The sequence below is a fragment of the Rhinopithecus bieti genome, unplaced genomic scaffold (genome assembly GCF_001698545.2).
Source record: "Rhinopithecus bieti isolate Rb0 unplaced genomic scaffold, ASM169854v2 scaffold_33330, whole genome shotgun sequence".
Classification (NCBI taxonomy): domain Eukaryota; kingdom Metazoa; phylum Chordata; class Mammalia; order Primates; family Cercopithecidae; genus Rhinopithecus; species Rhinopithecus bieti.
Window position 1 is genome coordinate 131179 of NW_016814059.1, and position 20506 is coordinate 151684.

General features: G+C 50.2%; 1 protein-coding gene across 1 annotated transcript in view; it reads left to right on the top strand.

Moving 5' to 3' along the window:
* Window positions 1-14636: 14636 nt before the first annotated feature.
* The window catches only part of SLC6A3 (solute carrier family 6 member 3), a 53025-nt gene continuing 47155 nt past the window's right edge, over window positions 14637-20506 (top strand). Inside the window, exons 1-3 of the mRNA XM_017849553.1 lie at window positions 14637-14713; window positions 16776-17106; window positions 18620-18751. Of these exons, the coding sequence (XP_017705042.1) occupies window positions 16821-17106; window positions 18620-18751 (418 nt within the window). The 5' untranslated portion in view covers window positions 14637-14713; window positions 16776-16820. The remainder of the gene's footprint in view (window positions 14714-16775; window positions 17107-18619; window positions 18752-20506) is intronic.

A 20506-nucleotide genomic window follows, 5' to 3' on the forward strand; every position in this document is an offset into this window, starting at 1 on the left:
TTCAGTTCTCCATCCAGCATTGGAGCCAGGAGAAATGAAGGTGGGGCCCTCAGAAAAAGCGAACCCACCCCTGGTGTTCACACAAGAGTTGACACAGCTGCACCTGCTGTGCCAGAGACTCCATCAGAACCAGGGCAGAGAGAATGGGCTCGTCTTCCTGGCCAGCTGCTGCTGCTGCCATGCGTGTGCTGATCCTAACCAGAAGCTGGCTCTGAGGGGAGGCCCCCTAGGCCATGAAGCAGAGCTTGGGATGTGGGAAGTGGGGCTGAGGGCAAACGGGGTAGTGAAGAACCAGCACTGCCCACACACAGCTGTTCTGTGTCCGCAGGTAAGCCACACACTCGGACATGTCCCGACAGTGCTGTACTCACCACCCAACTCAGGTGCTTTTACCTTCCCCAGAAACAGTAAAGACCCAGGAGTCTTCCTCGCCGTCTCTGGGGGACTCCGGTTCTCTGGTACAGCCGTAAACCCGTCTGGATATTCTCTGACATGAAAATCTAAGTTTCAGGCCGGGCGCAGTGGCTCAAGCCTGTAATCCCAGCACTTTGGGAGACCGAGACGGGCGGATCACGAGGTCAGGAGATCGAGACCATCCTGGCTAACACTGAAACCCCGTCTCTACGAAAAAATACAAAAAACTAGCCGGGCGAGGTGGCGGGCGCCTGTAGTCCCAGCTACTCGGGAGGCTGAGGCAGGAGAATAGCAAAACCCGGGAAGCGGAGCTTGCAGTGAGCTGAGATCTGGCCACTGCACTCCAGCCCGGGCAACAGAGTGAGACTCCATCCCAAAACAAAAAAAAAAAAAAAAAAAAAAAGAAAAGAAGAATCATGGTAGCGTTTCAGAAGTGTCACTCTGCCACCCTATTTCCCTGTGTAAATAGTGGATACTGAGAGTGGACTAAAAAAGGCAGTATCAATACAAAGGATGCGTGACCCCAGGCTCACTCGCACTAGCACATGCAGCCACACATTTCACACTCCGAACATGCTCACGCGTCCACATGCGGAGCTCACATGGCACTCATGCTGATGCTCACACATGTAGCATGCGTCTCCGAACACAGTTGACATGCACACGTTCATGAGCATTCAATGAGCAAGATGCACATCGCTCACACTAAATGCACACCGCACATGATGCTTCCACACGTGCTCACACATGCACGCACACCAAGCAAAGGACATGTGAGGCATGAGGACAGCCTGCATGCCCGCTACTGTCCTCATGCTGTGGCTAGCTGTGAGGCTGTGAAAAGCAGCTACACCTTCCTTCTTCCACTATCCATTCCACGTTTTCTTGACCCTAAGCAGTACTTGGGATGCTCAGGGGTCTTTACCCAGTGAGAGGACTCAAATTTTCATTTCAGTGTGTCTGAAGCAGTTGTCGTCTTGCCTTTGTTAGTCACAGTATTAGTCGTAAAAACACTGAGAAGTACCTAGAGAATCCACTGAGCTCCAAGATAGCCCTTTCACTGGCGTTAGCCATCCCCACTGAGACAGCACGCTTTTCTTGAACTATTAGCTAAGTGGTATGAGCCGCCCCAAATAGCTGATGACCGTCTGAACTTTCAGTGCAGCAGATGGATCGCTGAGGTCCCAGGTGAGAGCATTCCAGCCTTGGGAACTAGGACCTTGAAAGCAAAAGAGCCCAGCGTCACAGACGAGAAAAGCAAAATTATGTGAATGGGTTTATCAGCCCACCTGGGATCATTGATGCTGCAGTAACAAATGTAAGCCAATAAAATGTAAGGGTAAGCGAAATAGATGTGGTCCTCACCCGTCTCTCCCAGGCAGGTCAGCTGCAGCTCTGCTCCACGTCACCATCTGCATCCAGCCCTGCACAGCAGCCCCTCCTGGGACTTGGCCAGTCAGATGACTTTGGGAAGAGAGCGGTGACGAGCCTGCCTAGATGGTAAATCTTATGCACAGATGCAAAATACAGCAGCCCCACTCCTGGTTCATTGGCCACAGTAAGCCACACGGCCGCAGCTAGATTCAACAGCCAGGGATGTACAGTCCTGCAAGGGAGCCCCTCAAAGGAGGTGAAGGATCTTCTGAACAGCAGCACCAGCCACCCTGCATTAAGTGCTGGATGTGGTGGTGAGCAGGGCCGGTCTTAATTCCACCCATTTGACATTACAGACATTATTCTGGCTATGAAATTGTGCCATGTCTTGGTCCACAGTTTGAGGCTCTATGTTTTCCATCTGGATGGCAGTCCAATGTTCTAGGGCACTGCCTCCCCATGGGCAGCACACCTGAAGTGTCAAGAAGTCATCCTCACGCTTTATCAGACTTGTCACCTCTGGGTGATGGGAAACGTAGGGATTCCAAGTGTGTACCTGTTCACCTGCTGCTTTTGCTGTAAAATAAATTCCTTAACAATGCAATAGGAGGTGGGCAATAGTGAGTAAGCCATTCATCAAGCCCACAGATGGCACTGGCAGAAACACTGACAGCAAAGACATATCCATATCTGGAATAAGGGAAACAAACCAGGAGATATTCCCCTCAGTGATGGAAGAGTCCAGTGTGATCAGCCTGCCTCCAGGGGGCTGCTAGTCCCCTTCCCAGGAATGGTACCTGCAGCTAAGTACGGGACCCTGCTTCCGACACGCTGGGAGTCCAGTGATAACTGCCTCGGCCTAGGCTGCTGTTGACAGGTCAGCTGTGTTGTTGATCCACACTTATCTCCACCCATTTCCAGTGCCAGTTTGTCAGTGGTTCTACGAGGTAAACACTGGATGGGCTGGGAAAGAGGCAGACTGACATCCACTGCCTGTGTCATACCCTGGTGGAGACTATAGTCGATTAGACCCAACAAGAGAAAATATTAGTGAACCTGAAAATACAGCTATGTGTGATCCCAGTGATGTACAGGGAGAAACAGATGGAAAGAAATGGCACACATGGCCATGGAATAATGCCACAAGGCCCATCCCGTGTGATTGGAGCCCTAGGAAAGGAGGGGGATAGGACAGAAAAATTATTTGATGAAATAATGGCCAGAATTTTTTTCCAAATCTATAAACTAAGATACTCAGGAAGCTCAGTAAGCACCCAGCAGAAAAAATACAACAAAAACACAGCGAGGCACACATCACAAACTGCTGAAAGCCACTGAAAAGGAGAAAATCTTAAAAGCAGCTGGAGAAAAACAACATACTATCAAGGAACAGAGATAAGAATGACGGTCGACTTCTCCGCAGAAACGATGCAACCCAGATGACTGATGACATCTTCAAAGAGACTAAAGGTGGATGTGGTCACCCTAGAATTCTGTGTTACATGAAACATCTTTAAAAAATCAAGGCATAATACAGACATTTTGAAATCAGCAAAAGCTGAAATAATTCATTGCCAGTAGTTCATAATGACCAACAATGTTCAGAGTTCTACAGGCAGAAATATGAGAATACCATGCAGAAATTTGGCATTTGAAGGTAGATTGTGGTAAGTTAAAAATACACCTAGTGGCTGCGCATGGTGGCTCATGCCTGTAATCCCAGCACTTTGGGAGGCTGAAGTGGGTGGATCACCTGAGGTCAGGAGACCTTGTGGCAAACATGGTAAAACCCCATCTCTACTAAAAATATGAAAACTAGCTGGGCATGATGGTGGGTGCCTGTAATCCCAGCTACTCAAGAGGCTGACGTGGGAGAATCTCTTGAACCCTGGAGGTGGAGGTTGCAGTGAGCTGATATCGCACCACTGCATTCCAGCCTGAGGTGACAGAGCAAAACTTCATCTCAAAAAAAAAAAAGAAAAGAAAAGAAAAGAAAAAACCACATAGTAAGACCCTCCCCCCATAGAAAACAGGACCAAAGAAGTATGACTAATATAAATGTAAATTTTACCCAAACTAAGAAGGAAGGTGAGCGGGAATGAACAAAGGACAGAGAATATAAATATACAACAAATAGCAAAATGGTAAATTTAAATCCAATCATGTTAGTAGTTACATTAAGTATAGACTAAAAACTCCTAAATGACATTTGTTGGACTAAACAAAAAATAAAATACCTAATTATATGCTGTTTAAATATAGATTGAAAGTAAAAGAATAGGCTGGTCACAGTGGCTCATGCCTGTAATCCCAGCACTTTGGGAGGCTGAGGCAGGTGGATCATTTGAGGTCAGGAGCTCAAGACCAGCCTGTCCAATTGGTGAAACCCCATCTCTAGTAAAAATGCAAAAAAAATTAGCTGGACATGGTGGCACATGCCAGTAGTCCCAGCTACTTGGGAGGCTAAGGCAGGAGAATCACGTGAACCCTGAAGGCAGAGGTTGCAGTGAGCTGAGATAGCACCACTGCACTCCAGCCTGGGTGGCAGAGCAAGACTCTGTCTCATTAAAAAATGAAAAGGTAAGAAAGTAAAAGAATAGGAAATATATTTATAACATGCAAACAGAACCTTAAGAAAGTTTATTTGACAAGATTGTCATACTAAGCGTACTTTAAAGACTAGGAGAATTAGCAGAGTTAAAGGCAGACATTTCATGATGATAAAAGTTCAATTCAATTGGAAGACACAGTGCTTAAAAGTGCATGTATCTAATCACATAGCTTAAATATATTAAGCATCAATGACAGGATTTAAAGGAAAATAAATCTGCAAAAATAGTTGGAGATTTTAACATCGATCTCTTAGTAACTGATATAACCATCAGGGAAAAATGTAGTTGTGTAGAAAGACAGCTCTATTCATCAAATGATGTGCCATTTCAAGTGCACATGAAGCAGTTGACAAAATAGACCATATGCTTGACCACAGTTAAATTTCAAGATGTTTAAACAACACAGAGTATGTTCTCTCATCTAAATGAAGCTAAATGTCATGAATTCTGCCCATATTCCCCAGGGCAGAACTGAGCTACTTGGCTGAGAAGCTACAAGAGTAACTGGAAAACATTTGCTGAGGAAGGACAGCAGAAACAGCAATACTGATGAGGAGGCCACTGTCTGTCATGTGACACTGTCAAGGGCTGGCTAGGTGCAGATTAACTCCCTTAAATGTAAGAAAAGTGGATGGGGGCCCAACACAGTGGCTCATGACTGTAATCCCAACACTTTGGGAGGCTGAGGCATGCAGATCACCTGAGGTTAGGAGTTCAAGACCAGTGTGGCCATCACAGTGAAACCCTGTCTCTACTAAAAATAAGAAAATTAGCTGGGTGTGGTGGGGCACGCCTGTAATCCCAGGTACTCTGGAGGCTGAAGCAAGAGAATTGCCTGAACCCAGGAGGCAGAGGTTGCAGTGAGCCGAGATCACACTACTGCACTCCAGCCTGGGCAACAGAGTAAGACTCCATCTCAAAGAAAAGAAAAGAAAAGTTAATGGGTCCACAATTTTTGCTTCCAGTCACAATGGAAGAGTAGAGACTGGATTTACCCTCCGTTGGGAAACCTGGTCATCAGGCAGGAAACTAAGATGGGCTTTGCCCCAGCAGGGAAGAAGCATCAGCCCTGAGTAAAGCACTGCTCTGTTCCTCCTGGACAAAGCTTAAAACTGAAACCTAAAAGAATGACCAAACTACAACAGGGACCTTACCAGTGGCCAAAGAAAAAGTTCCAGAATATTCTCATTAGTACAGTGTTATCCACAAACCAACAGGGTTAAATTGACAATGCTGGGCATCCACTGGAAATTAGCACAATGCAAAAAGGTGGGAAAATGTGACCTACAGTCAATAGAAACAGACCCAGAGACGACTCAAATGATAGAATTAGAGAGGCCTTGACAATCATAACTGTTACCTCATTCCAAGAGCTAGCCAAAGGCGAGACTGAACATGTTTAATAGAGACATGACAGATACTTTTTAAAAGACACAAATCCAAATTCTAGAGATGAAAACCACAATGTGTCAGATGCAAAATGCACTGGTTGGGATGAGGGGTGGATTTAACATCTCAGAAGAAAGGATACATAAACTTGAAGACATAGATGTTAGTGCAAACTGTTCAAAATGAAATAAAGAAAAAAGACAAAAAAAATGAACCAAGCATCAGAGAACTGTGGGACTTCAAGCCACCTAATATGCAAGCCATGGGAATCCTCAAAAAAGATCATGTCTAAACAAGGTCATTTTATGATAGCATCAGTTCACCAAAAGGACAAATGTTTATGTACCTAATAACAGAGCTTCATAATGAATTCAGCAAAAACTGACAGAACTGCAAGGAGACATACAGCAGTTCACACAATTATACTTGGAGATTTCAATACCTCTTTCCCAATAGTTGATAGAACAGATATACAGAAACGTTTAAGGATACAGAAGACTTCAAAAACAGTATGAACTAACTTAACCTATTTGATATTTATACAATAATTCACCCAATAATAGCAGAGTGCACATTCTTTTCAAATGCATGTGAAAAGCTTACCAAGATAGACCACAGTACAGACCATAAAATTCCCTTTAGGGATTCAGGTAATGTAAAGCATGTTCTCCAATGAAGAGGCAAATAAATTTGATACTGAAATGAAAAATACATTTGGCAAAAAATAAAGAAGCATATCCAGACAATCTTCTAATATTTGGAAACTAATCACATATCTAAATAACAATGGGTCAAAGAGGAAATCAAAAGGAAAATCAGAAAATATTTTGAACTGAATGAAAACAAAATGACATATCAAACCTTTTGGAATTTGGCTAAATCAAAACTTAGAAGAAAATCTAGACATGAAGCCTGCCTCAGAAAGGAATAATGATGAAAAATTGATGGCAGCCTCCACCCAAAGAAATCCCATATGGGACTTTGGAAGGAATTGAAAAGTTGATTCCAAAATTCATATGAAAAAGTACAGGACCTAGAATACACAAAACAACTTTGAAAACGAACAAAGTTGTCTGACTTACATTACCTGATTTAAAAATGTATTACAAAAGGACCATAATGAAGATAGTGCTACTTTAATCTCCTCAGGCTGCCACAACAAAATATCCAGATATGGGGAATTAACAGCAGACATGTGTTTCTCACAGTTCTGGAGACTGGAGATCCAACATCAAGGCGCCCGCTGATTCGGTTCCTGGTGAGGCCTCTCTTCCTGGCTTGCAGACGGCCACCTTCTTACTCTGTCTTCACATGGCAGAAAGTGAAAGAGAGAGAGCTTCCTCTTCTTATAAGGTCCCAGTCCTCCTGGGTTACGACTCCACCCTTACAATTTAAGGTAACCTAATCGCCTCCTAAAGACCTTATCTCTAGATAAAGTCACCTTGCAGGGGTTATGGGTTTAACCTATGAATTTGGGAGTACACCATTCAGTCCACAGCAAGTGTGGTATCAGCATCAAAATGGATTAACAGATCATAAAACAATGAGCCCAGAAATAAACCCACACACATACACACAACTGACTTTTCAACAAAGGTGCAAAAGCAACTCAGTGGGGAAAGGGCTGCCTTCAACAAACCACTGGAACAACTGGCTCTTCAGAGGTAAAGTGGTGAACTTCAATTGGTGTCTTACACCAAGCTAGTTTAAAATGCATTCTAGGCCGGGCGCAGTGGCTCAAGCCTGTAATCCCAGCACTTTGGGAGGCCAAGACGGGCGGATCACGAGGTCAGGAGATCGAGACCATCCTGGCTAACATGGTGAAACCCCGTCTCTACTAAAAAATACAAAAAACTAGCCGGGCGAGGTGGTAGGTGCCTGTAGTCCCAGCTACTTGGGAGGCTGAGGCAGGAGAATGGTGTAAACCCGGGAGGCAGAGCTTGCAGTGAGCTGAGATCCGGCCACTGCACTCCAGCCTGGGCGACAGAGCGAGACCCCATCTCAAAAAAAAAAAAAGCATTCTATGTGTAAATATGCAATCAATAATTTAAAAAATTTTAGAGGAAAACTTAGGAGAAAATCTTTGTGATCATGAATTAGGTAAAGATTTCTTAAATACAATACTAAAAGCAGGATTTGTGAAAGAAAAATGGATAAATTAGACTTCATCAAAATTAACAACTCTTCTCTTTGAAAAAATCTATTAAGAGAACGAAAAGACAGTCCAAGACTAGGAAAAATATTTGCAAAGTACCTGTCTCATAAGGGACTGGCATCCAGAATAGTAAAGAACTCTCAAAGCTCAATTAAACAACCCAAAGGTGCAAAAGATTTGAACAGACACTCGACACGAAGTGGCACTGATGCAGCTAACACATGAGAAATTGCTCAAAGATCATGCTCATTAGAGGAGTACAGGAGATATTACTGTAAACATATTAGGATGTCTAAAATTTAAAAGACTGACTATACTAAGTATTCATTAGAATATGAAGTAACTAAAATTCTTATACACTGTTCATGGAAATATAAAATGATACCACTACTTTGCAAAAGAATTTAACAGTTTTAAAAAAATAGTTAAACATCTATCTACCAAACAACCCAGTCATTCCACAACTAAGTACTTCTTACCTACCCCAAAGTAGTGAGAGCTTATGTTCAGACAAAGACTTGCACACAAATGTTCATAGTAGCTTTATTTGTAACAGCCAGATGTCCATCAACAGGCAGATGGAAAAACCAAGCACATCATATCCCATATCCACACACTGGATACTACAAATAAATAAAAGGGAATTAGCTGCCAATGCAATGATGTGGATTCTTCTCAAATACAATGAATGCAAGAGAACAGACCCAGAAAACAGTACTTACCGTATAATCCTATTTATATAAAATTCTCTTAAAAACACATTGTTCTATAATCATAGAAAACAAATTATCCCAGCATTTTGGGAGGCCACGGTGGGCTTATCACTTGAGGTCGGGAGTTCAAGACCAGCCTGGTCAACATAGTGAAACCCTGCCTCTACTAAAAATACAAAAATTAGCTGGGTGTGGTGGTGGGCATCTGTAATCCCAGCTACTTGGGAGGCTGAGGCAGGAGAATCACTTGAACTGAGGAGGCAGAGGCTGCAGTGAGCTGGGATTGCGCCACCGCACTCCAGCCTAGGTGACAGTGTGTCACTCCATCTCAAAAAAAAAAAAAAAGAGCAAATCAGTGGTTGCCTGGGGATGGGGCAAGGTAAAGAGACACAGAGCGAAGTCAATGAGTGAGGAGCACTGCCATCATCTTGCATGTGATAGCATTGCCATGACCCCATCAGTCACTCACCAAATCGTACACTTGGAATATTGCGTATCCATTACACCTCAGTAAGGCTGTTTTTAAAAAGACACCAATGCCAAGATAATTACAGAAAAAAGTCCAATTAGTTTTGTTAGGATGGCAGAATCGTGCAAAGTATCTCCTAGGTCCTCCAATGTTGTTCTTTTTCGAGATTCTTTTGACTACTCTAGGTCACCTGCATCTCCAAACACATTTTAGAACCAGCTGGTTCATTTCTTCAAAAAACCAAGTTACGATTTTGATTGAGATAGCATTGAATCTGTATGTCAACTTATGGAGGACTGGCATCTCATCAATATTGAGCCTTACAGTCAAAGATGGACACCCCTCTGCTAGTCTAGGTTTTTAAAAGTTTCTCATAGCAATAGATTCTAGGTTTTTGGTGCACAAGTCTCAGATATGTTTTATCCCCAAGCATTTTGTTTCGGATGCTATTGTAAATGAAATTATTTTAGGTTTCATTTTACAATTGTTTGCTGCCAATACATAGAAAGAGAATTGATTTTTTTTTTTTTTTTTTTTTTTGAGACGGAGTCTTGCTCGTCCCCCAGGCTGGAGTGCAGTGGCCAGATCTCAGCTCACTGCAAGCTCCGCCTCCCGGGTTTATGCCATTCTCCTGCCTCAGCCTCCTGAGTAGCTGGGACTACAGGCGCTCACCACCTCGCCTGGCTAGATTTTTATATTTTTTAGTAGAGACGGGGTTTTGCCGTGTTAGCCAGGATGGTCTCGATCCCCTGACCTCGTGATCCGCCCGCCTTGGCCTCCCAAAGTGCTGGGATTACAGGCGTGAGCCACCACGCCTGGCTAGAATTGATTTTTATCAGATCCCATGGCCTTGCTAAATTCATTTATAAATTCTAGTAGGTTTTTTGTAAATTCCTCAAGATTGTCTACAAACATGAAATCTACCAAGAAAATCTTGTCATCAATATTTCAATTTTCTTTGAAGTCCCCTGCTTGGTAGCCAAGCCATTTGCCACCGCCTATGACTACATTTAGGGCCATCCTCCAGCCATCCTTCCTTGGCTAAATGACGAACCTGACGCATGGTTTGAATATGTGCCCACTGGGAAGCTTTCTTTCACTGGTCTTTCACAGAAGGCCACGATGACACAACCTTTCACTTTCAGCTGGGGGCAGTATGTTGTGTACAGACACATGTAATCCAGGCCCCAATGCATGCATTTCCTCTGTTCAATGTCATAAGAAACTCTCATGTAGCCAGAGGTCTGGGTTAAGGAAGGGGTCTCAACGCAGCAGGAGTGGGTGCTTGTTTGTGGAATTTACCGTGCCTTCCAGACCTGTTCAAGCCTTGTGTCGTAAACATTCCACCTGATGACGGCAGGATGCTGTCTACACAACCTCTGTGGGTCCGATAACAAATAGCTTCTGCCGGGCCACTCCGCTGCTATGGTGACAGAGCTCCCCGAGTTTCTTCTGTGGCTCAGGGGCGCTCTTATTCCAAAGGAAAAGACGTATTTTCAGGAGAGAGTTCAGCTCTTACTCAACTGCCTACAACATCTCCGTCTGCCACGGACCCTCCAAGCCCCACTGGTTCTGCAGATCAGTGTTTCTCAAAGTGTGGTTCCTGGGCCAGCAGCGTCAGCATCGCCTGAGAACTTTCTAGAAACGCAAGTCCTCAGGTCCCGCCTCAGACCTACTGAACCTGCGACTCTGAGGACGGAGCGAGGTGATCTGTGCCTCCTGTGCATGGAAAGGTTTATGTAGGTGACTCTGATGCCGGCCAAAGTCTGAGAACACCGGATTGTGTGGCCTCCCGGGACAGCAGCAGAACCTTTCTTACTCTGGGCCCTACTCGAAACCAAACGCTTTATGAATAACACACAAAACGGGCCAGAGAAGCATCCCTGAGTGTCTTGTACCTCGCCTCGCAAATCCGAAGAGCCTCACCAGGTACGATACTTCTTTCTTAGGGGTAGGCTTGCCAGAGGCAGCATGTGTTCTTTCATTTTGGATATATATTTTGACCAATCAGACCAATGGACCCACAGAAACTTCACCAAGGTGGCAGGCTTTGAAAATGTGCTATTTTTTCTTTCAATTTTTAGTAAGCATGTGTCTTACCAAGGCATCTTGGCATTTTTCATTTTTTGCTCCCCAGCCTGATGTCATCAGTGTGGCAGACCACTGTGACATACTGTGCAGTAGCAAGACCATCAAGATGTCTGTGATTAAAACCAGCAGTGAGCTGGAAAATGATACGGCTCTGAGAGAAGACATTGGAAGTGTACTGCTGTCCCTGCTGTGTGAGAGGACACTGTCTTCCTCCTGAGGTGGCCCCTGGGAGGGCACAGGGGTGCAGCAGTGAGTAGGGCCTCCTGCCTGGGGCCAGAGCCTTCCATCATTCTCAGAACCTGGACATACAAGGTCTGGGATCTGACCTCCCACACCCCTGGACAAAAGTCACTCCTGCCTACTGGCCCCTCACCCTTGCCCTCCCCGAGCCCCCCGCCCCCAGGGCCTTCCCAGCACCACTGAGAGGTTGGGGTCTTTAAAGTCTGAGCTGGGCTCCCTGAGACTTCCTCTGAAAGCACACAGGACACCCTCGATGGAGTAAATACGTGGGCAGGTAAATGACTGGCACCTCAGTGCCATTTGTCCGAGAGCGCACTGGTCCACTGTCCTTGTCCCCTCTCAGATAGAGCACTCATGGGGGGAGCACCAACGCTGTCTTCCAAATCAGGGGGGACACGGGGCAACGTCCAGCACTGAGGGCCTCCCAGGAGGCAGCACCCAAGAAGGGGGAGACCCGTGGGGCAAGGCTGCTTTGGAGACATCAGTCAGCAGCCGGGGGGCTCCCTGTGGTCTCTGCAGCTGCGGTCTCAGCCAGTGGGGAGAGGTGCAGAGCATGGGCAGGAAGTGCAGAGGCAGAGGGGCTCCACCTGCCTGCACCCAACGCCCTGAGCCCACAGCAGCCACAGCAGCAACCGCAACGATAATAAAGCCGGTTTGGCGTTTAGGGCAAAGTTCCAAGCATGCAAAGGTCAGCCGTTTGATCAGGTCTGATCAGCTCATAATCACACTGCTTCCACCTGCGCAGTTCAGAGAGCATTCCTGTTGTGGGAGGATGGAGACCCATAGGTCTGGGAGCTGCGCTTTCTCTGTGTCATCCACGAGCCCAACTTCCACAGATGGTTTGTTCTTAGAACACCCAAAGCTCCTTTATCCTAATTCATGTGGTTGGAGGTTGGGGTTGAGGCAGGGCTGAAGGAAGGCTCTTTGTCTTGACAGAGTGCAGGTTACATGCGTGTGATCACTCAGTGGTCCCTCCTGAGTGTGGCAGGTGCATTCTCTGTGTGCTACAGGTCAGTAAGGATGTGGCCGTCTGGGTCCGTGTGACCTCTGGTCCCTGCTCCTTCCTGCCCTGTACGCTGTTAGCTTTGGGTCACAATTCTGCACTCCTGCAGTGCTTGCAATCCCTTCCGAAATGTTGTTTCTCTGTGTATTGTTTTGTTTTGAGACAGGGTCTCATCCTGTGGCCCATGGTGCAATCTTGGCTCACTACAACCTCCACCTCCCAGGTTCAAGCGATTCTCCCACCTCTGCCTCCTGAGTAGCTGGGACTACAGGTGTGGGCCACCATGCCTGGCTAATATTTTTTTCGAAGTCAGGGTTTCGCCATGTGGCCCAGTCTGGTCTCAAACTCCTGGCCTCAAGAGATCCTCCTTTCTCCGCCTCCCAGAGTCCTAGGATTACAAGCGTGAGCCCTCATGCCCGGTCTGTGTATTTTTAATATACCGGAACATCCATTCTCTCTGTGTTTTATTTAATGGCCTCCCTTAGTCACCTGCAAAGGCTTTTCCTTGGGAGACTGTTTCCTCAACCCTGCTGCTCCGGGGCCAAGCCCTTACTCCCTCCTTTTTATTGAAACTTGTGCCATGGAGCTTATAGGGTAGAGAGATTCCTTCTGTGGGGGCCACCGCCACACTACAGCTTTGAGGTGGCACATCCCCCTCTCCTGAAGTCTCCTCACCTCCCTGGTGATGAAGTCCCACCCCTGATGGGAGGTGGTGTCAGGAGGCCTTCAGGTGGTCAGGCCAGGAGGGCTCCACCCTGAGGAATGGGGCCAGTGCCCTCATAAAATAGACTCCGGAGAGCTCTCCACAGTCCCCACTATGGGGAGATACAGGGAGAGAACTGTCTGCAACCCAGAAGCGGCCCAGTCGGCCAGGCCTTGGCCTTGGCCTGGGGACACCAGAACTGTTAGAACTAAAGGCTTCTGTGTGAGCCCCCAGGCTGTGGAGTTTTTGTCATAGCAGCCCAGGGGATCACCAGGTTTCCACTTGATTCCAACTCAGCATGGAGGCACAACCCCGAGTGCCTTCTGCCTGGGTGTCAGCCCCGGGGTGAAGGGTGCGGGGAGTGCGGGGCACCGCGCTGCCGGCGGGTACTGCAGGGTCAGGCACCAAGGGGCCCTGCCTCCCTCACTGCTGAGCGTGGGCTGCAGGCTGGAATGGCTGGAGAGCCCCAGGGCTCGCCTGGACGCCCAGGGCAGGGTGCTCACGGGAGCACGAAGGGTACACGGGGGGAACGCTGGGGTTTGGGTGACCCTAGGGGCGACACGCAGAGCTGGACGCGGCCACTCACCTCGGTGCCTTCTAAGGACCTGGACATCCTGGGCCTTGGCGGCCAGGGAGCTCCATTCCTCTGCGAGCTGAATGGAAGAAATCCTGCCCGGACATCTCGGAGGGAAAGCCTCGGAGTTCATTCGGCCCTGGAGCCGGATACCAATCGCCAGTGCTTTCCAGGCCAGTCCCGGGAAATGGTTTTCTCCTGCGATCGCGAGGCGAGCCCCTAGGTTCCGATGTAGGCGCACTAGATGCCGGCAAGGTGGGGACTAGGCTCGGCCGGTCGCCTCGAGGTCGCGGAGACCCCAAGGCCACCGAAGGACCCGCGTCTCTGCAGCCCGCACGCCGGGAAGCGTAGGGAGTCCTCGGCGGGGTCCCGAGTCCGCTGGTCAGGGCGTGGAGCGGCAGGTTGGGAGGGACGTGGTCCCTAGAGCGCGGAGCCACCGCAGGGGCCCCGGACGGGGAGGGAGGGAAGGGTCGGTCCAACGGGGTCCCAGCAGTTCCCCTCGCGCCGCCGCTCGGCTCCCTCCGCGTCCAGCTGGGAGCCTCCAGCCCTGGGCGTCCGAAGATAGCGGGTGCCCAGGGCAGCCCCGAGGGGTGCCAGCGAGGGCGCAGGGCGGCCAGACAGTTCTCCCGCGGAAGGCGCCCGTCTAGATCCGCGACGCCTAGGACCCACAGGTCCCCGCATCCCGTGTCCGAGGCTCCGGGACGCGCAGGACAGTGGAGCCGAGGCCGCCGCTTGCTCCAAGCCATCTGCGTCCGGGGGGCGGGGGCGGGGGCGCGGCCCGAGGAGGTGGGGAGGCGGAGTCAGCACGCTAGGGCGACCCCGACGGCGGGAGGGCGGGGCTGGGCGGACCCTGGCAACTGGATAAGAGTCCGAGGCCGAGGTCGAGACCGCCCAGCGCGGCGGAGCAGGAGGGGAGGCTTCGCGGACCGCGCTCGGCACCAGGACTCGCGTGCAAAGCCCAGGCCGGGGCGCCCAGGTGAGGCCAGGATCGCTCCCTACATCGGGGCGCGCCGCTCCCTCCGCAGACCCCGAAGTGGGGTGCAGGGGCGGGGCACGGGGGCCGGGCACAGTCTGGGGCCCCCGCGTCCCGCAGACCATGCCATCTCCAAAGTCGCCAACAGTCGCAGGTGCCGAGCGCCCCCTGATAGCGCCGCATGGGACCCTGAGGCCGTCCGAGGCGCGAGGAGGGTGCAGGGCTGTCCCCTGGCCCGTCCTAGGCTCAGGACCGCGTGGGCACCTGGTACCGTCACCGGCTTAGGGGACGCGTGGGTATCTATGGCTGTGACTCGGGGGTCCTGGTTTCTTCTCGTGGAACTTAACCCTACTAGGGGTGCGGCGCACCCCAGATCCTATCGAAGTGGGTCTTCTACGCCGCCGCTCCATTTCGCGGGAGCTTTGTCTGATTTTGGGGTAGTGGCGGGCGCCGGCTGCGCGCTGGCTGGTGCTCTGGGCAGGGAGGGGAGGCAGGGCGAGGGCTCACCAGGCAGTGCCGCTTCTTGTTGTGGACGCGGTGAGGAAGGGCGCTTTCTAACGGGCCACGTTTGGCTGTGTACACCCAAAACTCGCCTCCGAGGCCCCGCGTTCAGGAGCGGGGTCAGATGGCCCCAGGGCTGCGGCGGCTTCCCGGCGGCGGCTTCCCGGAGACTCTCGAGCTCCGCACCTGGCGCCCTCTCCCAATGCGGCCTCCTGCTCGCGCCGCGGAACCCCTTCAGCGGGTGTTTTACCCATAGGACGGGTCGTGCGGGTTGGGGTTGTCACCGGGAGATGCAGAAGCCACCCAGCAACGGTGCGTGGCATAGCTCGTGATAGCTCGTGGGTGAGGTTTTGTGCAAACTTGGATGCAGGGAAAGTTGCCTGTTGGAGCCTCTACCTGCGACCTGCTTCAGTCATTGTGTGTGCGCGCGCCTGTGTGTGTGTATGTGTGTTTGTGAGTCTGTGTGTGTCTGTGTGTCTGTGTGTGCGCGCGCGCGACTGAAACATGCTGCTGTTGGATCCAAATGCCAGAAGTCGCCCTGGTTGGGGAGGTGTAGACCCTCCTGCTCTCCTGCGCTGCGTTGCAGGGGGGTTTATGGGGCTTTGGACAGGATTTCCTGGGTTGCCCTGCTGGCCCAGGAGCTGGTTCCCGCGATGAAGCCCTGTCCATCCTCTGCCCAGCTCTCTCAGGTGGGGTGGTGCCACCTGCCCTAGGTGGATGTAGCTTGTACACTCTTTGAGGAAACGGTTGTGATGGTTATGTCTAAACTCTCCTTGACAGTGGCTGATTTTGCTTATATAAATTTTGCTCTTTATTACTGAGTATAAACAATACATGGCCAGGCTTGGTGGCTCATGCCTGTCAACTCAGCACTTTGGGAGACTGAGGCAGGAGGATTGCTTGAGACCAGGAGTTTAAAACCAGCCTTGGGAACAATAGTCAGACCCTGGCTCTACAAAACACACACACACACACACACACACACACACACACACACAAATCAGCCAGTGCTGTGGTGCGCACCTGTAGTCCCAGCTACTCAAGAGGCTGAAGAGCAAGGATCACTTGAACCCAGGAGTTTGAGGTTGCGGTGAGTTGTAATCACACAACTGTATTCCATCCTGGGTGACAGAGCAAGAAAAAAGGAATACAGATGAGCAGTCATAAAGACATTATTGAATGCTCTTTGAAGATTGCAAAATTGCTCTCTGGAAGTGTGGGGGAAGGTGGAGGTAATATCCATGCACTGTTATTAGAAAGCCATGCTAGAGCTCACATAGCATTCCACATTGATAAGAGTGAGGAGGGGTGCAGGGGAAGGAGGGGCAAACCAGAGTGTCTGTCTTGAGGCCTCCATGGGCCAGTGCCCCAACCCTGTGGTGAGGGCTGGCACTCCCCAGCTCCTGAACCCCAACTGTGCCATCTCAGGCCCTGGGAATGCACCCATTCCTTCCAATGCCCATGAATACCTCGGGGCTCTGCCCTCCACAGCAGGCGCGTCCCTAGCCCTGGCTGCTGAATTGTTGCATTCCTGTTGTGTGTTTATTTTTCATATTGACTGAAGACCAAGAGGGAAGAAGCACAGAATTCCTCAATTCCCGGTGTGCCCATGAGTAAGAGCAAATGCTCTGTGGGACTCATGTCTTCCGTGGTGGCCCCGGCTAAGGAACCCAACGCCATGGGCCCAAAGGAGGTGGAGCTCATCCTTGTCAAGGAGCAGAACGGAGTGCAGCTCACCAGCTCCACCCTCACCAACCCACGGCAGAGCCCCGTGGAGGCCCAGGATCGGGAGACCTGGGGCAAGAAGATCGACTTTCTCCTGTCCGTCATTGGCTTTGCTGTAGACCTGGCCAACGTCTGGCGGTTCCCCTACCTGTGCTACAAAAACGGCGGGGGTAAGTCCCATGTCAGCCTTTCTGAGCACAATGGCCAGGTGGGGTTCATGGGGGCAGCCGGGGCTAGGCCTTTTAGGAAAGGCGTGCACCCTGACAAGATAAAGCTGTACCGTGCATGAGGACAGAGCTCCCTGTGAGAGCTGGTGGCCAGTGCAGATCTTCCCAGAGGACGTCACAAAACCACAGAGCAGGGCTCAGAGCTGCCGGGTCCCATGCCTGCATTTCGGGGTTCAGGAAAGGGAAGCCAGCGAAGAAGCTGGGGCGTGGGGGTGGGGGGTGGAGCAGCTTGGCTCTGCCTCCTGTTTCCAGAGGCTATTTTCACTTTGGAAAGAAAATTCTCAAAGGCCCATAGAACAGCCTCTGACTGACTTTGGCAGCTTTTGCAAAGCATGTGGAGGTCCTGGAGCCTGGAATGGCAGAGGAGGCCCCTGGAAAGTGCGTGTGTCCCCTGCACCCTCCAGAACCCAGCCACAGAGCCAGAAAACAAAGATTGAGGCAGAGCCACCAGGGACATCCAAGAACATTGGTGATCCCTTCCCAGGAGCCTCTTTTGGCCTTCCAGCCTCCGCGCCTGGCCTCCCTCACCGGCCTCTATGCTAGTCTGGGAAGGGAGGCCTGGGGAAGAATTTGGGGGGAAGCCTCACAGGCTGCCTGTGAGGAGGTTGGCATTTTTATGCCCATCTTGAAGAGGGGAAGACAGAGGCCTCAGCAGGTACAGGAAGTTGCCCAAAGACAGAGCTGTGGGGCCCCATGCCTCCTCCTCCCCTTCCCCAGGAGAGAGAGTGGCAAAGCTCTCCCCCACTCCAGTCAGACCAGGGGAGCAGAGGGGATTTAGGAGGTTGAGACCAGGGGCCCTGGGCTTTGTGCCAGGGGCAGGGGAGGTGCAGGTTTCAGAGGAACTAGGCCCTACCCTGGAGGGGCTCCCAGCACCTGGGGCACCAAAGACCCCCAGCCACTGTCGATGGGGGCAGCCCCTGAGAGCCCGGAAGCTGGGAGCCACTGTCGATGGGGCAGCCCCTGAGAGCCCGGAAGCTGGGGCCACTGTCGATGGGGCAGTCCCTGAAGCCTGGAAGCTGGGGACAGGACGGCAGGGCCCACTCAGCTCAGGGGCAGAGTTGGGGGATCACAGATTCACAACTCAAGAGGCAAAGAGGATCAGGGCAAAGTGGGGGGATGCAGGCCAGGGAAGGGCACCCCGAACCACCACAGGGAAGGACAGTACCTAGAGCACCGCTGAGCATGGACAGGGCCTCCCTGCGCTGTTCTTGGGTTTGACTTCATGGCTCAGGGTGTGCAATGACAAGGGGATCCAGGAGGGACGTGTCGGGCACTGACAGCCGTGGAGGGTGAGCTTCGGGACTCATCTACCCCAGCCTGGGACTTCCCGTTGGAGAGTGGGGTGAAGGGGTCAGGCCAAGACATGGGTGGTCGACTGGGGTAGCAGCCCAAGCTCCCATGAGGAGAGATGGGTCCTTCCACGGCCCCAAACTCGAGGTGCTATTCTGCCCCATAGGTGCCTTCCTGGTCCCCTACCTGCTCTTCATGGTCATTGCTGGGATGCCACTTTTCTACATGGAGTTGGCCCTTGGCCAGTTCAACAGGGAAGGGGCCGCTGGCGTCTGGAAGATCTGCCCCGTACTGAAAGGTAATGTGCAGGTGCCTCCCTTCACCCTGGCGCAGCGCAGACCATGTTGGTGATGCTGGAGCTTTCAAAGCAAGCCAGCTGCATCATGGGCATCCAGCCCTGCTTTGCTAAGACACAGGCATGGCACACGCCACTTGAACTTGGGTCCTACCTTAAAGATCTGTGATGACAAGGACTTGATAGTTCATTCCCTTGCTCTAGGTGAGGGTCTTGCAATTCATTTGTGGTATTACTTTGTCAAGATGTTAAAATGTAGTTAAGGTAAAACACATGTCTATCTACGGATCTGCCATCTATCCATCATCCATTCGTCCATCCATCAATCATCTGTTATATATCTATCCATTATTTATCTATATCTATCTTTATTACTGATCTTCATATCAATCATTCACCCATCTATCTACCTATCTGCCTAATCCATCCATCTGTCGTCATCTATCTGTATCCATTTCCTGTGGCTGCTGTAACAAATGACACAAACTGGGGGGCTTAAAAGGCACATGTTTATTGTCTCACAGCTCTGGAGGCTGGAAGTCCAAGATCAAGGTGTCGGCAGGGTTGATTTCTTCTGAGGCTGTGAGGAAACATCTGTTCTAGCCTCTCTCCTTGGCTCAGAGACTGTCTTCTCCCTGTGCCTCTTCATACTGCTTGCTTCTATGCATGTCTCTGTAACCAAATTCCCCCTTTTTATGAGGTCACAAGTCCTGTTGGATTAGGGACACCCTAATGACCTCACTTTAACTTGATCACCTTTGTAAAGACCTTGTCTCTAAATAAAGTCACATTCTGAGGTTTGGGAGGTTAGAACTTCAACAGATGAACTTGGGTGAGGGATGCAACCCACAACTCTGTCTGTCTATTATCTATCAATCATCTATTCACCTGTCTATCATCTACCCATCCATCCATCTATTATCTGTTGATCCATCCACCTATCTATCAATCCATTCATCCACCTATCCATTCATCCATCCATCCATCCATCCATTATCTACTGATCCATCCATCTACCTATCGATCCATCTATCCATCCATCCATCCATTCATTCATCCATTCATCTATCTATGGATCCATCCATCCATCCATCTTCTATCTATTGATCTATCCATTCATCCATCTGTTATCCATTGTTCCATCTATCCATCCATCCATCCATCCATCCATCCATCCATCCATCCATCCTTCCATCCATCCATTCATCTATGTATGGATCCATCCATCCATCCACCTATAGACCTATCCACCTATCTATTAGCTATTGATCCATCTAGCTATCACTGAACCTTTCTGGCTGCCGGTGTCCTGCTCTGGCACCATGAAGTAGACACACCTCGTGTTGAGTGCAGGTGGTCTGTCCAGCACCAGGCCCTCTCCTGGCATTTCTGACTCCATCCTCATGTGACCCTGGGAAGGGCACACACTGTGTCTCTGTGTTGGAGATGCAGATGCTGAGGACCAGAGGGCTGGGGTCGTTCCCCCAGTGTCGCCATCAGAGCAGAGTGGGATTTGATCCCAGATGTTTCTGACTCCCCAGTCCATGCACGCAGGTCACGCTTGCCCAGTGGGCCAGAGCCACCTCTCAGGAGCTGGTGGTTCAGGGAGGATTCAGGCGTTTACTCAGAGCCACCACTCAGACAATTGGCATTAAGAAAATGACTACTAGAAGGTCAGCCTCTGGATACTCATAGAAGTTCTGGAAAAGCTGTGTGTTTAGAAGACAACCGAGCCCAGCACAGCCCCAGGACGCTTTA